The following is a 19,822-nucleotide window of genomic DNA, read 5'->3' on the forward strand; positions in this document are numbered from 1 at the left end:
TTGTGCAGCAAAAAAACAAAATAACGACTTTATTCAACAATATGCAGTGCTGGGTGATTTTAAAACACTGCTTCATGAAGCTTCGAAGCTTTACAAATCTTTTGTTTCAAATTAGCGGTTTGGAGTGGGAATCAAACTGCCAAAATCAAAACACTGATTCAAATCCACTGATTCACTGATGGCACACAAAAAGTATTCTAGTTGTTTCACAACATTAAGGTTGAACCGCTGTAGTCACATGAACTGTTTTAAATACATTTAAAAACAGTTCAGACATATTACTGGAATATTTGTTACATTTATCTCAGTATGGTGTTGTCTCAGGTTTTCTTATTCTTCTACAGTTTAGCAATTTCTAATCTGTTCTCTGATTGTGACACACTGAGAGATGTCTAAGTAGCCCATTTTTGATTTTTGTGAGGTTTATTGTGCTTGCAATCCACAATAAAACTGTTCAGGTCTACACAATTCACATAAATGACATATTTTGATTCATAATGGTGAATTTCGCAGAAAAGTGACTAGTTTGCAGTATGATTATGAAATTAATATAAAAAGAAATAAATAAAATGGTTGCTTTCTTAAAGTAAAACACACAGGTTGTTATTGAAACCCCTTAGATCCTTCAGTGCTTTCGGCGGTGGACAGGGTCAGCATGGGCACCCTGACTGGTCTGCGGCGATTCAGTCCCATACGCAACAAACTGCGATGCACTGTGTATTCTGACACCTTTCTATCAGAACCAGCATTAACTTCTTGAGCAATTTGAGCTACAGTAGCTCGTCTGTTGGATCGGACCACACGGGCCAGCCTTCGCTCCCCACGTGCATCAATGAGCCTCGGCCGCCCATGACCCTGTCGCCGGTTCACCACTGTTCCTTCCTTGGACCACTTTTGATAGATACTGACCACTGCAGACCGGGAACACCCCACAAGAGCTGCAGTTTTGGAGATGCTCTGACCCAGTCGTCTAGCCATCACAATTTGGCCCTTGTCAAACTCACTCAAATCCTTACGCTTGCCCATTTTGCCTGCTTCTAACACATCAACTGTGAGGACAAAATGTTCACTTTCTGCTAATATATCCCATCCACTAACAGGTGCCAAGATGAAGAGATATTGTATTGTTCATCAATAACAATAAAAAAAAAAATAAAAAAAAATAAAAAAAATTTCCATGTGTATACTGAAGTCCGAGTGCAATATGAATTGTTTCAGTTCAGTCTGTGTGGATGTGTGAATGCCTACAGTCTTTGCAGGAACAAACGATGAAGAAAAACTTTTCCTCCGTAAAGCTGAGTCCTCAGATGACACACTTACTCCGTAGTACAATCCAGTGTGACTCTCCCTCACTGTACGAATCCAACACGATCACCGAGCGTTGAGAGAGTCCGATCCCATCCAGCTTGCGACGCAACATCCAATCGCTATTGCAATAAAACTGGTCAGACATCCATTTAGAAAAATATTGATAATGATAAGATAAGGATAAGATTAACATAGCCGCACATGTGGCTCACATCACTCTCTTCAACGAGCTGGCGCGCATGTGATGCCAGCATCCATCACCGAAATGCATAGGATATAACACTAGACTCGTTTGAGATTCGCCTCGCCTAAAATGAAGGCGAGAGTATGCGACCGCGGTGGGGAGGAGTGAAAAAAGTCCAGGCAATTCTGACAGATCTCTCTTCTCGTAGTGGATCAGACACCTTCGAGATTAAACGCGGATATTGCGGGATTCTCACTCATGTGCTTTGTTGCTGATAAACTGGATGTAATTTAAGTTCTGTTGCTTTTACATGAAAATAAATATTATATCAGTCATTTTTACTTTACTACAGACATGTTTTTATATAGCCTATATATATCTTTACAAATATAATCACATAACCCATTGAGAGATTGCACTGGAATATTCACACATAATTTATTCACATAAAAACATGATATCTGAGTTTTAAAATCAAACGTTTTAAAAGAGAACAATGCATCACTGTTTAACCAATGAGCATTAATCTGTGTCGTCAGCAAGTCGTTTCCCTATCGTTTTTGATCAGCACAGTCTATGATAAGCGATCATTGAAAAACATCAAACAGCACTTTTTGTCTACAAAAGCGTTAAATCCATGAAATTCCTGTCGTCATTGTAGTAAATCTGACTGACAAAACTTTTAGCCAATGCCAAGTTCAGCAGCTGGAATTAGCTGAGGTGAAGTGACAGACAAACCCCACACAGCAAAAGGACTCCGTGGCGGATCCACCACGGAGGTATCGCGCAGAGGTGGAAAGTCCAGGGCTCAGAAAGTAAAAGTCCTGACATATTTTTTTTTCCACCCACTGAAGCGGTGTTAAAGTTAATGAGATGAATAAGTGATTAACTGAGTGATGATTGAGCATTATTGAAGACACCTGATGATAACAAGCAGAATCACCAAAGGAGAAAATCACAATTTTTAAGACACCATCACAGAGGTCAGGGTTTGTTTTAGTTGAGCTCTTGACCCTTGACTTTTTAATATTAGAATTTATTTGGGCAGTTTTAACTGCATTAAAACCAACCAGACAAGCAATGTTAAAACATGATCAGGTGGTGTTGGTTATGTTTTCACATAATCATTATTTGATCTGAATCACTGAACTCATTTATTTATAATATATAAAATTTACATTATTGATTACAGCAGAACTGCGAATCTACAGCACAAGATCCATTTTTTTTTTTTTTCAAAATAATTCAAAGGTTTCATCAAAAGTTCTTAGGAAAAAAAAGTCATTCATTTAGACACACAGAGATCAAGAATCAGCCTGTGAATCTCAACAGTTGTGGCCATCATAAAGCATGTTGCAGTGCATTCTGGGTGCCACCAATCAAAACTCATCCACGGCTCCCATCATGCATTGCTGCATGAATAAATTATGAGCTGAATTGTTTTAGTAATTTTCTTTATTCTCACTATTTAGTTTTTTGCTGTTTTTATGTGACTTTTTAGTAGCTTGTTTTCTAATGTTCAGAGTTGGTCTGTTGATCAGAATATGTTGCTTGTCACCGTTGTTGAGATTCACAGGCTGATTCTTGATGTCTGTGTGTGCCTAAAAGATTTTTCTTTTTTGTTTTATTCAGAACAACTTTTGTGAAACCCTTTGGATTATACTGATAAAGCTGATTTTGTGCTGTAGAATCACAGTGCTGCTGTAATCAATAATGTAAATCTAACTCAGAGATTGGGCTCTAAATGAGTTCAGTGATTCAGATCAAATAATGATTATGTGAAAACATAACCAACAATTCCTGACCACCTTTTCTCTTTGCTTGCCTGGCTGTTATAATGCAGTTAAAACAGCCCAAACAAATTCTAATATTAAAAAGTCAAGGGTCAAAAGCCCAACTAAAGCAAACCATGACCTCTGTGATGGTGTCTTAAGAATTGTGATTTTCTCCTTTGGTGATTCTGCTTGTTATCATCAGGTGTCTTCAATAATGCTCAATCATCACTCAATTAATCACTTATTTATCTCATTAACTTTAACGCCACTTCAGTGGGTGCAAAAAAAAAATATGGCAGGACTTTTACTTTCTGAGCCCTGGACTTTCCACCTCTGCCGCGAACGGACCCGTATCGGAGTCCACTTGCGCGCAGTGACGGATCCGCAACGAAGGCGGATCGCGGACCCCGCCTTGGCTCCGCGCTGCATCCGCGATTAAAACCTTACCTCCGCGGCGGGTCCGTTTGAGACCCGCAAATTGATACAACCGTTACAGTAAAGGCGCGTGCGCGTCTGCGGATCCGACATGGGTCCGCTCAGGATCCGCTGATTGACAGTAGAATTTATGGTATCCTCTGGGTGGTGTCAAAATGGATGTGACAGTCACGCGGATTTGGCGACTTGAATGCGGATCCGCCTAGGAGTTCCTTGCTGTGTGGGACGGCAAGTAGTGACAGCAGCGGCAATAAAAGAGAAGAGAAAAGAAGAGAGCTAGTGCAATATGAGCATTTGTGGTTAAAAAGTATAACTTTTAAAAAATCTTTTGAAAATGACCAATCGTTTCACTATTCCTCGTCTGGGATCGTGTAGAGCCCTTTGAAGCTGCATTGAACTGCAATTTAGACCTTCAACATGTTGGCTGCCGTTGAAGCCCACTATGGATAACCCTAATTTCTTTTTGGAATTTACAGGCTGCATTTTGTTATGTAATTTATTGTTACTCATAGCCTAATATGTGATTTTTTTTTTCCATACAGATGATTTTATTTTATTGTAACCTACATTTAGAAGAAGTTTAAGTGCACAATTATTTATGAATCACAAATGCATGAACTCAGATTTTACTGACAAATAGGCCACATGTGAATGCACTATTGAGACCCACCCTCCTCATTTTTTGCACGTACGGTTTTTGTGTTTCATTTTATTATCAATTGTGAATGTGAACCTATACATTTTAATCTTATAGAAAAATGCAAATATTTTAATTTTGCTTTACATTTATTGAAATGGAATGAAACAAGAAACAACCCATTATACATTCAGAAGATTTGAATAAACTGTATTATTATGTCAGAGAAGAACTCAAAACGAACAAAAAAGTTTACTAGCATTAAGTGGATGTCAGGGGGAAAATACAATACTATGTATGATTTGAGCCCTTTAACCATTCATAAATTACTGTTTGGTGATCTAGATTGTGATTGAGCCTGTGGTGGAGCTTAGAGGTGGATGTTACTGTGAGGTTTGAGATGGGGCTTGTGAGGAGGCTTGTGGGGATACTTGTGGGGATGCTTGTGGGGAGGCTTGTGGGGTCTTGTGTTGGTTTTGGTGGGTCTTGAGGTGGAGGCTTTGGTGGGTCTTGAGGTGGAGGTTGCAGTGGGGCTTGAGGTTGAGGTTTCAGTGGGGCTTGAAGTCGAGGTTGAGGTGGGCCTTGAGGTGGAGGTTGCAGTGGGGCTTGAAGTCGAGGTTGAGGTGGGCCTTGAGGTGGAGGTTGCAGTAGGGGTTGAGGTGGGCCTTGAGGTGGAGGTTGCAGTAGGGGTTGAAGTGGAGGTGTCAGTGGAGGTTGTGGTGGGGCTTGAAGTAGAGGTTTCAGTGGGGCTTGAAGTGGAGGTTTCGATGGAGGTTTCAGTGGGGATTAAAGTGGAGGTTGAGGTGGGCCTTGAGGTGGAGGTTGCAGTAGGGGTTGAAGTTGAGGTTTCAGTGGAGGTTGTGGTGGGCCTTGAAGTAGAGGTTTCAGTGGGGCTTGAAGTGGAGGTTCCAACAGAGGATGAGGTGGAGGTTGTGGTCCAGACTGGCTTTGAGGTTAATATTGTGGTTGGCCTTGAGGTTGGCTTTGTCGTGTTAAAGAAATGAGGTGGTATGAATGGAGGTCTTGGAATCAGCTTTATAGGTGGACCAAAGGGGTGGTGGGCCTCACACATACTGAACACCAACAGAACCAGAGGCAACACCACCAACATCTTCATTAGAAGAACACTGTTCATTTCTGATGATCTGGAGATTAAACACAAGAGATTAAACACTGTATTTGGTGAACAGCTTATACATCCCAGATGATATTAGGATGCAAAATTACTGTGTATATCTCTGGAAATAAAACCAAGAACAAATCACCATTTTAAGTTCATTCCGACAAATCAATATGTGTAAAATTAGGAAATAAAAAATAATATTATTGCAAAATCATGCAAACAAGCAAATAATATGTTTATTCTTTAACATTTATATTATATTTATTATAAGAATAAATAAATAAATAAATAAATAAATGGATAAATCATTTTACAAATTACCACTAAAACTCAATCAAACTTCATACAAATACTTTTTTAATCAATAGTATAATTATATTTAAATTTCTTACCAGATGTTGGTTGGCGATACAGATGAATGAGAGTCTTCAGATGTTCCTCAGTCTTCACTGTCTGTAACCCATCAGACTTATATATGTTAGTTTCGTCTCCACCTACAGCTGCACCTTTGCTGTTGATTCATCCCAGCATTATCGGTATTTTGTCAATGTTTTTTTTTAAACATGTATGAACCAGAAGATGATGGACTCTCCCTGCTGAGTTTTGGTTCCTCCCAAGGTTTCATCCTCATCCTCTATTACCAAAATGTCTTGGGGAGTTTTAAAACATCTGTTTTCAGTTACCTTGTAACAAATTGAATTATTATATTGAATTTAAGTAGTGCTGGGCAATCTTGTTATTAAACATAAAACATTCTTGTTCTTAAAACATACAATAATTGGCCAAAACAACACGTCTTTGTACCAGTTTTTACTGCAAAAAACTGCATTTGTTGTCATGTTAAGATCCTAACTGTGTCAGCTATGCAATGTTGCTGAGTCAGAGTTTGTATGTGTGATGGTTTATTCAAAGATGATGTACGTAAAGTAAAGGTGATGATATGTTTGGTCAGTCCCTACACAGGGTGTCATTTTCCTGCCGCTCCAAATCATTAAATCCTGGTTTGTTTGTTTTTTTGTTTTGTTTTTCTTTGGGAGGATTGGCATTTAGAAATACACATACTTCTCTGTCAAGCCAGTTTAAAACAATGCAGTCCTTTTTTAATTACCTGATTATCTCTTATATTACATTTTACATAATTCACAATCATAACCAGAACTAGCCCTAGATCACTGTTTTATTCAGGGCTAGAACAGGTTTTGCAACCATAAGGCATTATGTTGAAGCCTATTCTGCTAATCCAGATTTGAAAAGAAAACTTAAATAAGGCAAAGCAATGAAAACGGGTGTTACCCTTCATTAAACAAAACAAAACAAACAAACAAAAAAAAGTCTGGATGAACAATATAGTGACAGTATAGCTTAGAGATAAATAGCACTTTTTAAATGAATTATTATACAAAAATATAGCTTTGGCAGCTTTTACTGTAATTAAAAAAAAAAAAAAAAAAATAGCTATATTTGTGTAGAATACACTGCCCTTGAAAACATAAGAAACACCCCTTATTTGATTTTATTATTATTATTTACTATATAAAATGTATTTTTAAAATGTATTTTATTAGTAATTACACATCTAATCTGGTTCTCTGAGGTGTCACATAACCTGTACATGACATTCAATCCCCACTGAGACAAAGAGGACTCTTCAGATGGGTCCTTGATTGTCTGAAAGATGCACAAAATCACTATTGTATTTTACTGTATACAAAACTTGCTGTGTCACCCAGTTCCACAAAAAACAAACCACAATGTTTCATACTCAACACACAGTGTCATGAAACCGCCTACACACTCACAGACAACAACCCCAAACTCTTTTATTTCACACAAGATCTCAGGGGAACAGGTCAGTCTATATTAGAGTGACCAAACGTCCTGTTTTCCAGGAACAGTGCCTGTTATTGGTGGCTTGGACCTGTCTGGAAATGTCACCTGAAATGTCCCAGTGTTTTAATAACAAGTTCAAAAGTTAGATAACACCAATTTTGACAGGGAAGGCAGAGAAGCAGAGAGGTTCACTCCACCAACAGAGGGCGCTGCTCGCAGCATCTGATTCAAGTCGTGTTTTCGTTCGTCTTCCTCTCAGTGCTTTTTCGCGCTAGTTTTGCTTTTGAAAACTTCACCAGAGTGAACCCTCTCGATGGTGTTGTCGTCTTTGTCAACTTCAGAGTAAGGCACATCATTTACACATATAAATTACACAATACAAGCAACTTTACAACGCAAAAAACGTCAAAAAATACACGTTTTGAAAATTAAAGTGCTATGCATGAATATAAATTAAGCTAAGCAGACTTATGTTTGTATTTTTTCAGGGAAGTAAACATATAATGGGTATGGTAAACTCCTAATAAATATTCATGTATGCGCGTTTTATAGTAGGTTTTCTTTATTCGTCAGCTGATAAGCAACATTCATAATTAAACCATAATTAATATTCATGAGCAAAGCTTATTTGTTTTATAAATGGCATGGCAGCATACAAAGTTATAAATGTGAGGAACTTTATGTACTAAGACTTTGATACTTTACTTATTTAATAATTTAAATAGCCTACCATTACATTGTAAAATGTTTAAGTGGCCATTCTGAACGTCATGAATGTTTGATTTTATAATCATCAAATTTAAGTATATATTATATCTGTAACGAGGCAGCAGACTCGGGGAGATCCATATGCAGCTTTATTCACAATCGTAGTCGTGATCGTAGCCGAAGGCGTGAATCGAAGGCGTAATCGTAGCCACAGAGACCGTTTCTGTGACAGAGCCCCCTCCCTGCGAGCGGCTCCTGAAGCGAGAAGCCTGGCGACGCCGAGGTCTTCCACGAGGCCGGGGGGCCGGACGCTCCGGATGGGTCCTGTGGAAATCCGTGATGAGATTTGGATCAAGTATGTCGTCAGCATTGACCCAGGACCTCTCCTCCGGGCCAAACCCCTCCCAATCGACCAAATACTGCAGAACACGACCCCGGCGTCTGGAATCTAGGAGTTCGTTGACTTGATAGGCCTCCTCGCCCTCAACGATGATAGGAGGGGGTCTCTGGTCACCGGTCCCCTCTAGGTTCTCACCTCCTCTCGAACCACCTGCGGGCTTGAGCAAAGAAACATGGAAGGTGGGTGAGATACGATATTCAGGTGGTAAGTCTAAACGGTAAGAAACTGGAGTAATTTGTCTTGAGATTTTGAATGGACCCACGTACCTGGGACTAAGTTTTTTGCAGGGTAGACGGAGACGAAGATCCCGGGTTGAGAGCCAAACCATCTGGCCAGGTCTGTAGTCAGGTGGTGGTCGGCGTACTGCCCTCTGCAGGTGAACGTGAGCCTCATTCCAGACCTCCTCGCTACGTTGTAGCCAATGATCCACAGCAGGTAAGTCAGTGGGTTCCCCGGTCCATGGGAAGAAAGGAGGTTGAAAGCCTAGGATGCACTTGAATGGGGTGACGCCCGTGGCAGGTTTGTGAAGTGAGTTTTGAGCGTATTCGGCCCAGAACAGATATCTACTCCAATCCGACTGGTTCTGGTGACAGTAGGAGCGTAAATACCGAATGAGTTCTTGATTGAGCCTCTCAGCTTGCCCGTTGGACTGTGGATGGTACCCAGAGGTGAGGCTGATATTGACGTTGAGCCTCTGGAAGAATGAGGACCAGAGTCTGGAGGTGAACTGAGGTCCGCGGTCAGAAACTATATCCTCGGGCAGGCCGTAGAAACGAAAGACATAATTACAGAGGAGTTCAGTGGTTTCCATGGCAGTGGGCAGTTTGGACAGGGGAATGAAACGGCAGGCCTTGGAAAAGCGATCGATCACAGTGAGTATGGTGGTATGTCCCTGGGAATTGGGTAGGTCGGTGATGAAGTCTATGGCAATGTGTGACCAAGGGCGCTGTGGAATCGGTAGAGGTTGAAGAAGGCCTGCTGGCGAGTGCCAGAGGGTTTTCGTGGTTTGACAGGTGGTGCAGTCCCGAATGTAAGTGATGATGTCAGAAGACAGGGTTGGCCACCAGAAACGGTTGGTTACAAGTTGTGTGGTCACGGCTATGCCTGGATGTCCTGCACTGGGTGAATTATGAACCTCCTGAATCACTCGCTGACGGAGAGCAGCAGGAACATAAGTGAGTGAAGCTGGACACTCTGCCGGAGAAGGCTCCTCCCGTTGAGCCTCAGTTATCTCGGACATGACGTCCCACAGTACAGGTGCGAGCATAATTGTAGAGGGTAGAATGGGTTCACATGATGGTGGGGTGAGACTGGATTCAAACTGCCGTGACAGAGCGTCAGCCTTTGTGTTCTTGGTGCCAGGTCGGTAAGTAACATTGAATTGAAATCGAGTGAAAAACAGGGCCCATCTGGCTTGACGATGATTGAGGCGCTTGGCCGACCTCAGGTACTCCAAGTTGCGGTGGTCTGTCAGGACGGTGAAGGGATGCTTACTTCCCTCCAGCCAGTGCCGCCAGTGCTCCATGGCCGCCTTCATGGCCAACAGTTCACGGTTCCCGACATCGTAATTCTGTTCTGGAGGGGTAAGTTTACGTGAGTAGAAAGCACAGGGAAATAACTTGGGAGGACTGCCTTGTCTCTGTGATAGTATAGCTCCAATACCAGTGCTAGAAGCATCCACCTCCACAATGAATTCCTTTTCAGGATCTGGGTGACGCAGAATGGGCGCAGAGGTAAACAGTTCTTTTAACCTTTGGAACGCCTCAGATGCGGCTTGTGTCCATTCCAGTCTGATACGAGTTTTCTTTAGCATCGACGTGAGAGGGGCTGCTACCAGGCTGAAATTTCGGATGAATCTTCTATAGAAATTAGCGAAACCCAGGAAATGCTGCAGCTCTTTTACTGTAGTGGGCAACGGCCACTTCAACACTGCCTGAACTTTGACATCGTCCATAGCAACTCCCTCCGCACTGATGATATATCCCAGAAAGGACGTGGATGTCTGGTGGAATTCACATTTTTCCAGTTTAACATAGAGTTGATGATCCATAAGACGCTGGAGCACAGCTCGTACCTGCTGGACGTGTTCAGAGTAGGAGTTTGAGTATACGAGAATGTCGTCCATGTAGACGATTACTCATCTGTTCAGCATGTCACGGAAGACCTCATTGATGAAAGCCTGGAAGATAGAGGGACTGTTGACCAGCCCGAAGGGCATAACCCGGTACTCGTAGTGCCCAGTGGTGGTGGAAAAGGCGGTCTTCCATTCGTCCCCTTTGCGTATGCGGATGAGATTATAAGCGCTGCGTAGGTCGAGTTTGGTGAAATAGCGTGCAGAACGCAGTTGTTCCAAAGCAGCAGGAACTAAAGGCAGAGGATAGCGGAACTTCACAGTGATGTCGTTGAGCCCACGATAATCAATGCACGGCCTTAGAGCTCCATCCTTTTTCTTTACGAAGAAGAACCCTGCTGAAGCTGGTGATGTGGACGGCTGTATGAACACCTTGGCTAATTCCTCCTCAATGTATTTTTTCATGGCCTCTGATTCAGGTTGTGAGAGCGGGAATATGCGTCCCCTGGGGGGCGTAGCACCTGGCAGCAGGTCGATAGCACAGTCATTATCACGGTGAGGAGGAAGTTGGGCAGCCCTGGTCTTACTACAAACTTCAATGAGATCATGGTACTCGGCAGGTAACTTGTTCTGGGACAGCACAGGTGAGTTGGTTTCAGGACGGCTGGGTGCTTGGATACAGGTCTGAAGGCAGGTAGTTGACCACTGAGTGATTTGATTGTCGGCCCATGAGATTTGTGGGTTGTGTTCTCTGAGCCAGGGGGAACCAAGGATGAGAGGATGCTGAGGAGACTTTATTAGGAAGAAACGAAGTAATTCTTTATGCAGAGATCCGATTTGCAGTGTGATGTCATCAGAGGTGTAGCGCACCTTACCGGTCCCTAGGGGGCGCCCGTCCAGCGCAGCCACTGACAAAACAGAATCACAAGGGATTAGCAGAATGTTGTGAGCCTGTGCGAAACTTAAGTCCATGAAATTGCCAGCCGCACCAGAATCAATCATGGCCTCAGTCTGGATTATATGCTCGTGGTATACCAAAGTTGCTGCAATTTTGATATTGGATGCATTGGAGGGTGAACTCACCGCCGTGGCGCCGCAACTGGTGGGTCGCGTGGGGCAGGAAGCGCGCATATGGCCGGGCTGACCACAGTAGAGGCACAGGCGTTGCCGCATCCGTCTGTCTCTTTCCTCCAGTGACAGGTGAGTGGTACCGATCTGCATGGGTTCAGGTTCAGCGACAGGGAATGTTGATGCTGAGGTGGGTGTTTGAACTCTGACAGGTCGTCTAGCTCGGATGAGATTGTCAATGCTTATAGCGAGGTCGATGAATTCATTTAAAGTTTTCCCCTCATCCCGGCAAGCCAGTTCAGACTGTAAATCCATATTTTAATCCTTTACGGAACAAGAGTTTAAGTGTGTCCTCAACCCACGAGGTTTGCGCAGCCAGGGTGCGAAATGTTAAAGCATACTCAGCGGCAGTTTGTTTACCCTGGCGCAGAGCCAGGAGAAGCTCGCCAGCCTCCTTACCTCCTTCGGCGTGTTCAAACACCTGACGGAAACATTGTAGAAAGGAATCGAGGGAGGCATATGATGGTTGGCCGTTCACCCAAACGGTGGTTGCCCATTCGAGAGCCTTTTCAGTAAGGAGTGAGCATATGAAGGCGATGCGACTCTCATCGGTGGGATAGAGCGTTGGTTGCTGCGACAGGAAGAGTGAACACTGGAGGAGAAAACCCTTACACCTCGCTGGCGAGCCATCATATTTGTCAGGAAAGGCTAGGCGCGGGCTGCTGGTGGCATTGGGAGCAGTGACCGCTGCAGCAAGCGGCGTGGTTAATGGCGGACTAGACTCGGCGTGCGTCATCCGCATGCTCTGCAGCGTCTTTACCAACTCCTCTGTAACAGAGGTTAAACGTGTGAGTTGCTGCTGGTGGACTGCCAGTACACTGGCCTGGGTGGACAGTTCAGTTGACAACCGATGCATGGCTGCTGGATCGAGATCTGGCGAAGTCTTCTGTAACGAGGCAGCAGACTCGGGGAGATCCATATGTAGCTTTATTCACAATCGTAGTCGTACAGGCAATGGTCAGACAACAGCAACAGGTGTAACGCAGGCAAGACAGAAATCAATAACAATACCAGGCAGAAAGTCAGGGCAGGCGGCAGGCTGAACAGGGTAATCCGTGAGACAGGCAGTAATAGACAAGGCAGGCGGCAGACAGGAATCAGAGAGAGTAGGCAGTCCAAGGTCAAACACAGGGTATCAATAGACAGGGTAAACCCTCAGAAATGTATGCTCGGCAAAACAAGACTTCGCGAAGCATGATGGGGTAATGGAGTCTTAAATAGTCCAGATAATGCATAACAGGTGGTGGGTAATCAGCCCAGATACGTGGTGTGGGATTTGTAGTTCAGAGAACAGTCAGTATTCCGGTGACGGCGCCCTCAGGTGGTGATCAGAGGGAGCCACAGAGACCGTTTCTGTGACAATATCTTCATAACACAATAACAAATAAACCTTTTTTTTTTTTAAACTCAAACCAAAATTTACCTTTTATTCCAAACCACCCATCACCCTTAAATCTTAATACAATCAATCTTTAAATCCACCCTCACATTCACTCTTGTTCATCCTCATATCCTTTTAGTAACTCGTTTTTATACAACTTTTTAAACTGTTTAAAGTTTGTACAATATTTTAACACCTGCTCCAAATTATTCCACAACCTCACCCCACATATAGTGATGCACATACTTTTTAGAGTTGTTCTTATTTTAAGCTTTTTAAAGTTTAATTCATTTCTCAAATTATATCCACTCTCCATAAACATTTTTTGTAAATTTTCCGGAAGTAAATTATTTCTTGCTTTAAACATGACTTGTACCGTCTTAAATTTAACCAGATCAATAAACTTTAGTGTATCTGATTTCAAGAACAGTGAATTTGTGTGTTCAAGATATCCCACATTATTTATGATTCTGATTGCTCTCTTTTGTAATGTGCATAATGACTGTAGGTTGGTTTTGTAGGTATTTCCCCAGATTTCCACACAATAACTTAAATATGGCACTATGAGTGTATTATACAGAATATACAATGAATTATTATCTAGAATATATCTTGCTTTATTTAATATTGCTATAGTCTTTACCAGTTTTGCTTCAATATGTTTTATATGTGGTTTCCAGCTGATTTTGTGGTCTAAAATAACACCAAGAAATTTATTTTCATAGACTCTTTCTATACTGATATTATAAATTTTCAATTCTACTTCAGGTTGAGTATACTTTCCAAATAACATAATCTTTGTTTTAGCTATATTTAATGATAATTTATTTACATCAAACCACCGTTTTAATTTAATCAATTCTTTTGCTATCGCCTCCAAAAGCTGCTGTAAATTGTCCCCAGAACAGAAAATATTTGTATCATCAGCAAATAAAATAAATTTTAATATATTTGATACTTTACAAATATCATTAATATACATTATGAAAAGTTTTGGACCTAAGACCGATCCCTGTGGTACTCCACAAGTTATATCCATACATATAGATTTTTGATCACCGATTTCCACAAATTGTTGCCTGCTTTTCAAATAACTCCTCTGATTCCATACCTCTCCAATTTCTGTAATAAAATGTCATGATTTATGGTATCAAATGCTTTCTTTAGATCTATAAATATTCATAACACATATTTTTTAGTATCTATACAATTTGTAATTTCCTCAATTAATTCCATTAAAGCTATAAAGATGTTGATCTGTTTGTTCGGAATCCATATTGACTCTCCACTAGCAGTTTGTGTGTTTCAATAAAATCATCAAACCTTTCTATAAACAGTTTTTCTAGGATTTTGGAGAACTGGGGCAGTATAGAAATAATAGGTGCTTGTGAATAGGTGCTTATCCCCTGTTTTATATAATGGTATTACTTTTGCAACTTTCATTTTTTTCTGGAAATTTACCGAGTTGAAAAAACAAGTTAGCGATATGAGTTAATGGTTCTGAAATTTCTTCAATTACTTTTTTTAGTGTTCGTAAGCTACTTACTGTTAAAATGTTATTTTGATACAACACATTGCAAAAAACAAAAACATTATTATGATCATTATGAATGATAATAACAAATAATAATTAAATGCTAAAAAGATGTTTTGAACAGTTTTGAAGGAGTTGTGATTCCTATGGAAGATTGATTTTTTCATAATAAGCATTAGTTTAAAGTACTTTTTCGTAGGTTTTTACTGTTATGTTATTTTAATGCTATCTGTCAGGTTAACTTTATTAAGTTCGTCAGTGAAGATGTCTGATGTTCTGTGTTTAGATGCATCGAGTATATTTCCAAATTTGAGACTAGAAATGTCCCCTATTATAATTTAGTGGCTTTTTGACTGGGGTGAGACTGATGGATAGTGACAGATGCTTGTTGTACTTTAGCACACTTTCACAGTGTTTGCAGAAAACATACGCTCCCATCATTTTTACAAGCATTCTCTTCACAGACTTTATTATATACCATACACAGCATCATATAATATAACAATACATAATTCATCAGCACAGTGTGATTCAAGGAACAGAGAAAGTTTTATTACAGTTGTTGACAGAAATTTAAAATGCAACCAAACATTTACATTATTACAGCAATACTATAACATTTATTCATGCACAAGCACCCTCTGTTCAGAGCCTTTATATATTTAAACTCACGCTGGTCCCTCCACCATCATAGTGACCTCATTACCATTCAATCAACACTCAGCGAAATAACTAGAGGCAACCACAGAGCGACACTCCTTCACCAAAATAGTGTTCAACCTGTAAAGCACAAAAGACAGTTCACTTTTTGACTGTTCAAGCCTGATTTTACTTCTTAAAGAGATAGCTGACCAAAAAAATGAAAATTTTGTCATCTCTTACTTGTTCTCAAGTTGTATGAGTTTCTGTTTTCAACCTGTCTGCTGAACACAAAAGAAGATATTTTGAAGAATAGGTAGCCTTTTGACGGTAGCCAGTGACTACCATCAACTGTCTGGTTACCAACATTCTTCAAAATATCTTTTGTGTACAGCAAAAGACAGAAATTCATACAGTTACATTGCATAGATACATGAGCCTTGATACAAAATTTCCATTTTGGGGTGAATTATCCCTTTAAACCTTTAAAGCAGTTATATTTGAGGTAAATAATTATATTAATAAATAAATGAAAAATCAAATATATTATTAACACAAAGCAAAATATTATTTGTGCCCAACTTGAACCCATTTCATATTTTATTTTATTTATTGTTACTTATTAATGAGTTTACATGATAGCAAAATTATGAATAATATATGCAAAAATCCTGCTTACTATTATGAAAAAAGAGACATAAAATTATACACATAAAATTATAAAGGGTCATAAATTGATTATTTTGAAGTTCAACTTACGTTGTAAGTGGAAGAGTGGTTTTAGGTTTAGGTTTACTGGGAAGAAAGAAAACATGTTATGAATGTAATAATACTTACATTGAATGTTTGTATGTTGTACACATTTTTATACACAACAAAATCTCCAGAGTTAAATCAACTCTGCTCAGAGAACATATGGTCCCTCTATACATAGAGTTAAAATAACACTGAAGCAGAGTTAAAGTTAATGAGATAACATGCTGTTTGTGGAGTTGTTTAATCAGATCTTGAGAGATTTTATGTCTTTTATCTTCAGTTGATTTAATCTAAAGGCAGGAACACACCAAGCCGACGCCGACAAACTAGTGGTGACGAAAGCAAACTGCTCACGTCGGCAGCGTCTGTGTCCAAAGTTGGCCTGACACACCAAACCAACACTCAACAGCCGACAGCCAAGTAGCACATCTGTTTTGTGCCTGCACAAGATAAAATCTTTCCTTACCAGCAGGTGGCTGTAGCTAAACAGCCAAACAGAATGATCAGATGACCCGACAGACCGACAAGCTTCAACGCTGATTCAACATGTCGAATCAGCCTGAAAAAAGCCGACGAGGACCAACTTCAACCGACGGTGTGGAACACACTGAGAAAACTTAGTTGGCCAACGAACAAAAACTGCCCAACAGCCGACCATCAGCTTGGTTTGTTCCTGCCTTAAGGCTGTGGCTGAAGTCAGTTGTAGTTCATGTGTTTCTCTTCAGTGATTCTGCTTGTTAACAGCAGGTGTTCATCACTAATGTTCAATCATAACTTAATTACTTAATTATTTCATTAACTTTAACTCTGCTTCAGTGTTACTTTAACACTAAGTAGAGAGGGACCATATGTAATCTGAGCAGAGTTGATTTTGCTGTGTAGAAGCTTTTTAATGCCTTTTAGATTTAACTTTCCCTTCAAATGTGTTCTTGCCCAAATGCCGTCCAGTAGCCTAACTAAAATGTTAAAATTATTTTTATTTGTAGTTGTAACTAAAACAAAAATTATTGGAGTATATTTGGCAAGAAAATACTAGTCTTTTTACTTCATAATGTGTTAGTTAGCATTTCTTTTTTCAATGTATGAAATGACATCTAGATCATTCAATGCAGTGTCCATAGTGTGCGCACTAATTACATGCTGCTAATCACGGTCTTCAGGCAGGCGATGTCATCTGTGATGTCATCGTCAATCAAAGCTATTGGAGAAAACAGAAAACAATCAAAACCTTATTTAATTGGCACACTGTGAATGTTTAGAGAGCCATAGGAATCTGGCAGAGTCCAGAAATTCGCAAAACATTGTTTAGGAACAATAATAAAACATTATTCTGTGTTATGATTGATGCGGCATTTTCTCACCAGAGCAGCTCATGTTGCAGACATTAAGTGACGTCTTCATGCCGGAATCACAGGCCAGCTGATCACTGAGCTGAAACACACCATACAGCTGCTGGATTACAGGTGCCTTAGGCTTGGCGGTGATAGCTTTGACATAGCTGGTGTTGAAGCCTGAGGCACTGGCCATGCAGACAACTGCCACAGAACGAAGGGAATAAAGAGTGATAAACCTTTCATCTGCACATCATATGGTGACCAGAAGTTAGATAGAAAAGGGAATCTGTTACTCACGTTTAGCGATGAGATCATCCACGGTCATTTTGTTTCCCATGGCCCTAATCACAGGAATCTGAGCAGCCTCCAGCTGCTCCTTCAGCTCACACTTACTCAGAATCCGTCCATCAGTCGCACCAAACACCAGCAGAACCAGAGCCAACGCTGCCAACATCTTCACTGAGAGAACACTCTTCATCTCGGATTTCTTGAGATTAAACACAGGAAGGTAAAAGCACAGATAAAAGGAAATTTAGTTTTTTTGTTATAGTACTGTCATGACAACTCTCAGAGTGTTTGGCATGGTAATAGATTTGACTGTGTTGATATTTGGTCTTGGATCTGCTACTCTGCTGCTACTGCTGCAGAGCAAGTACAGGATTTGCTGCTGCCAATACAGACACGACACGCTGCTGTGAGCAAGTAAGACATAGCCTACTGCTGCTGTACAATATAGTGCGCATGAATTACCCGTGTCAGATCTATACAGGTGGAGCTGGGGAAGGTGGAGGGTTTCTGAAAGCGTGCTTCAGCAAATGCTGACCAAGTATTTGAAGGTTGAGCAGCGAGATCACTGGCTACTGATACAGCAGGAACCAATCAGCTGTGCCCTTTAGAGAATGATGTGATTGCAAACAGAGTGAGTTAAGAGCCAATCAGCCTGCGCCATCTAGAGTTTCATGACAGAACTTTGTATTTATATTAATTTGGTTGCACAGGCATAATGCTCAGAAGCCCATTAAAATGGCTCATTATTTTATTGCGATCATGCAAACAAACTAATAAATTATATATACTTCATTAAGGATGCTTTAAATTGATCAAAAGTGACAATCTAAATGTTCTTTTGAACTTTCTATTCATCACCTAAAAAAAATATCACAGTTTCAGCAAAATTGTGAAGCAGCACAACTGTTTTCAACATAGATAATAATAAGAAATATTTCTTAAGCAGCAAATCAGCATATTAGAATGATTTTTCAAGGAACATGTGACACTGAAGACTGCAGTAATGATGCTGAAAATTCAACTTTGATCACATTATAAAATATATTCAAATAGAAAACACTTATTTTACATTAGCAATAATATTTCAAAAATATTGCTGTTTTACTGTATTTTTGATCAAATAAATGCAGCCTTGTTAGGCAAAAGAGACTCCCTTTAAAAACAGTTTATCTTACCAACCCCAAATGAACTATACTGTATATTTGTTGCATAATCACAATAACCAGCGAGGCATTTCATACCAGTTTGATCACATTACCTGCAATCAAACTGCAGGAAGAACTTTATAAAAATGACTCTTACCAGACGTTCTGTTGTTGGAGATAAAAATGAATGAGAGTCTTGAATTGTTCCTCAGTCTTCACTGTCCTTCTTACTGTGACCCATAAGACTTATATATGTTAGAGTCAGCTCCACTTGAACTTTTGGTTCATCCCATCTGTAATACTGAGATTAATGTTTGTTTGTTTTTTTTGTTTGTTCTAAATTTATGTCAGGAAAAGATAGTCTCACCCTGTTGAGTTTTGGTTCCTCCCGAGGTTTCTCCATCCACCCAAACCAACCGCCTTGGCGTTGCACAGTCTTGTGCCTAAGTCCCTGTATAATTTTAAAAACTGGCTTGTGTTTGTTGTAATGTGATATTCAGGTCATTCTTTCAAATGGCTGTGAGTGTTTCTGGAGCTTATATTGCATAACTGCAACAGACATATAATCAAGGACAGAAGTCACTTTTTAAAGCTTCATATCCTCACTATAGTGTGATATAGCATTTCCTTGGGTGTGTCTTTTGGTGGTGTGAACTTGAAGATTCCTTGTAAAGACTTTTTTTGGGCAAGGCACAGTGGTTTTAGTCAAGAAATTATTTCAACCAACCTAATTTAAGGATCATTTAGGAATTATGAATTATACAATTCAAATCAGACTTGATCTTCAGCATTGTTACACTAATAGTTTGCAGCTTACATTAGTGTGTCAAAGGCTTGTGCAGCTTTATGTAGGAACAGTGATGATTTACTTGGAAAGCCTGCCCGATGTAGTAATTGAGTTTGTTTTTAAGTTTTATTGGCATAATGCTTTTCACAATACATTTTGATCCAAAGCTGCTTTGGTGAATGTAGTGCCTAAAAAGAATCTCTGTATCTCCAACCACAGAACATCTGGTAAGAAATAAAATGTTTCACAAAATGCATTGTGCATTGACCAAATAACATTTTTTATATCGTTTTTTTTTTTTTTTTTTTTTTTTAAATAAAATGTATATTATAATTAATATTATTGAATATATTTAATAA

General features: G+C 40.1%; 1 protein-coding gene across 2 annotated transcripts; it reads right to left on the reverse strand.

The window, feature by feature from the left end:
* Positions 1-14,971: 14,971 nt before the first annotated feature.
* Positions 14,972-19,414, reverse strand: LOC125271407 (lysozyme C, milk isozyme-like). 2 transcript variants are annotated; one of them, XM_048195482.1, is made up of 7 exons: positions 19,044-19,414; positions 18,834-18,906; positions 17,541-17,730; positions 17,271-17,444; positions 17,047-17,107; positions 15,913-15,948; positions 14,972-15,294 (listed from the first exon to the last, which is right to left on the reverse strand). In XM_048195482.1, exons 3-7 carry the CDS (start codon positions 17,719-17,721, stop codon positions 15,228-15,230), a joined length of 519 nt encoding a protein of 172 aa, XP_048051439.1. In that variant the 5' UTR covers positions 17,722-17,730; positions 18,834-18,906; positions 19,044-19,414; the 3' UTR covers positions 14,972-15,227. The 2 variants fall into 2 exon arrangements, with proteins under 2 accessions (XP_048051439.1, XP_048051438.1); XM_048195481.1 differs by having other exon boundaries at positions 18,834-19,414.
* Between the last annotated feature and the right edge of the window lie 408 nt (positions 19,415-19,822).

This window comes from Megalobrama amblycephala, linkage group LG7, assembly GCF_018812025.1.
Source record: "Megalobrama amblycephala isolate DHTTF-2021 linkage group LG7, ASM1881202v1, whole genome shotgun sequence".
NCBI lineage: Eukaryota > Metazoa > Chordata > Actinopteri > Cypriniformes > Xenocyprididae > Megalobrama > Megalobrama amblycephala.

Excerpts from the sequence above, each read along its gene's own strand:
- LOC125271407 (XM_048195482.1), bottom strand. The coding sequence starts at position 17,721 with ATGAAGAGTGTTCTCTCAGTGAAGATGTTGGCAGCGTTGGCTCTGGTT. Across the intron at positions 17,445-17,540 it reads GGATGATCTCATCGCTAAAC|TTGTCTGCATGGCCAGTGCC; the intron begins GTGAGTAACAGA and ends GTTCTGTGGCAG. Across the intron at positions 17,108-17,270 it reads CTGCAACATGAGCTGCTCTG|CTTTGATTGACGATGACATC; the intron begins GTGAGAAAATGC and ends TTTCTCCAATAG.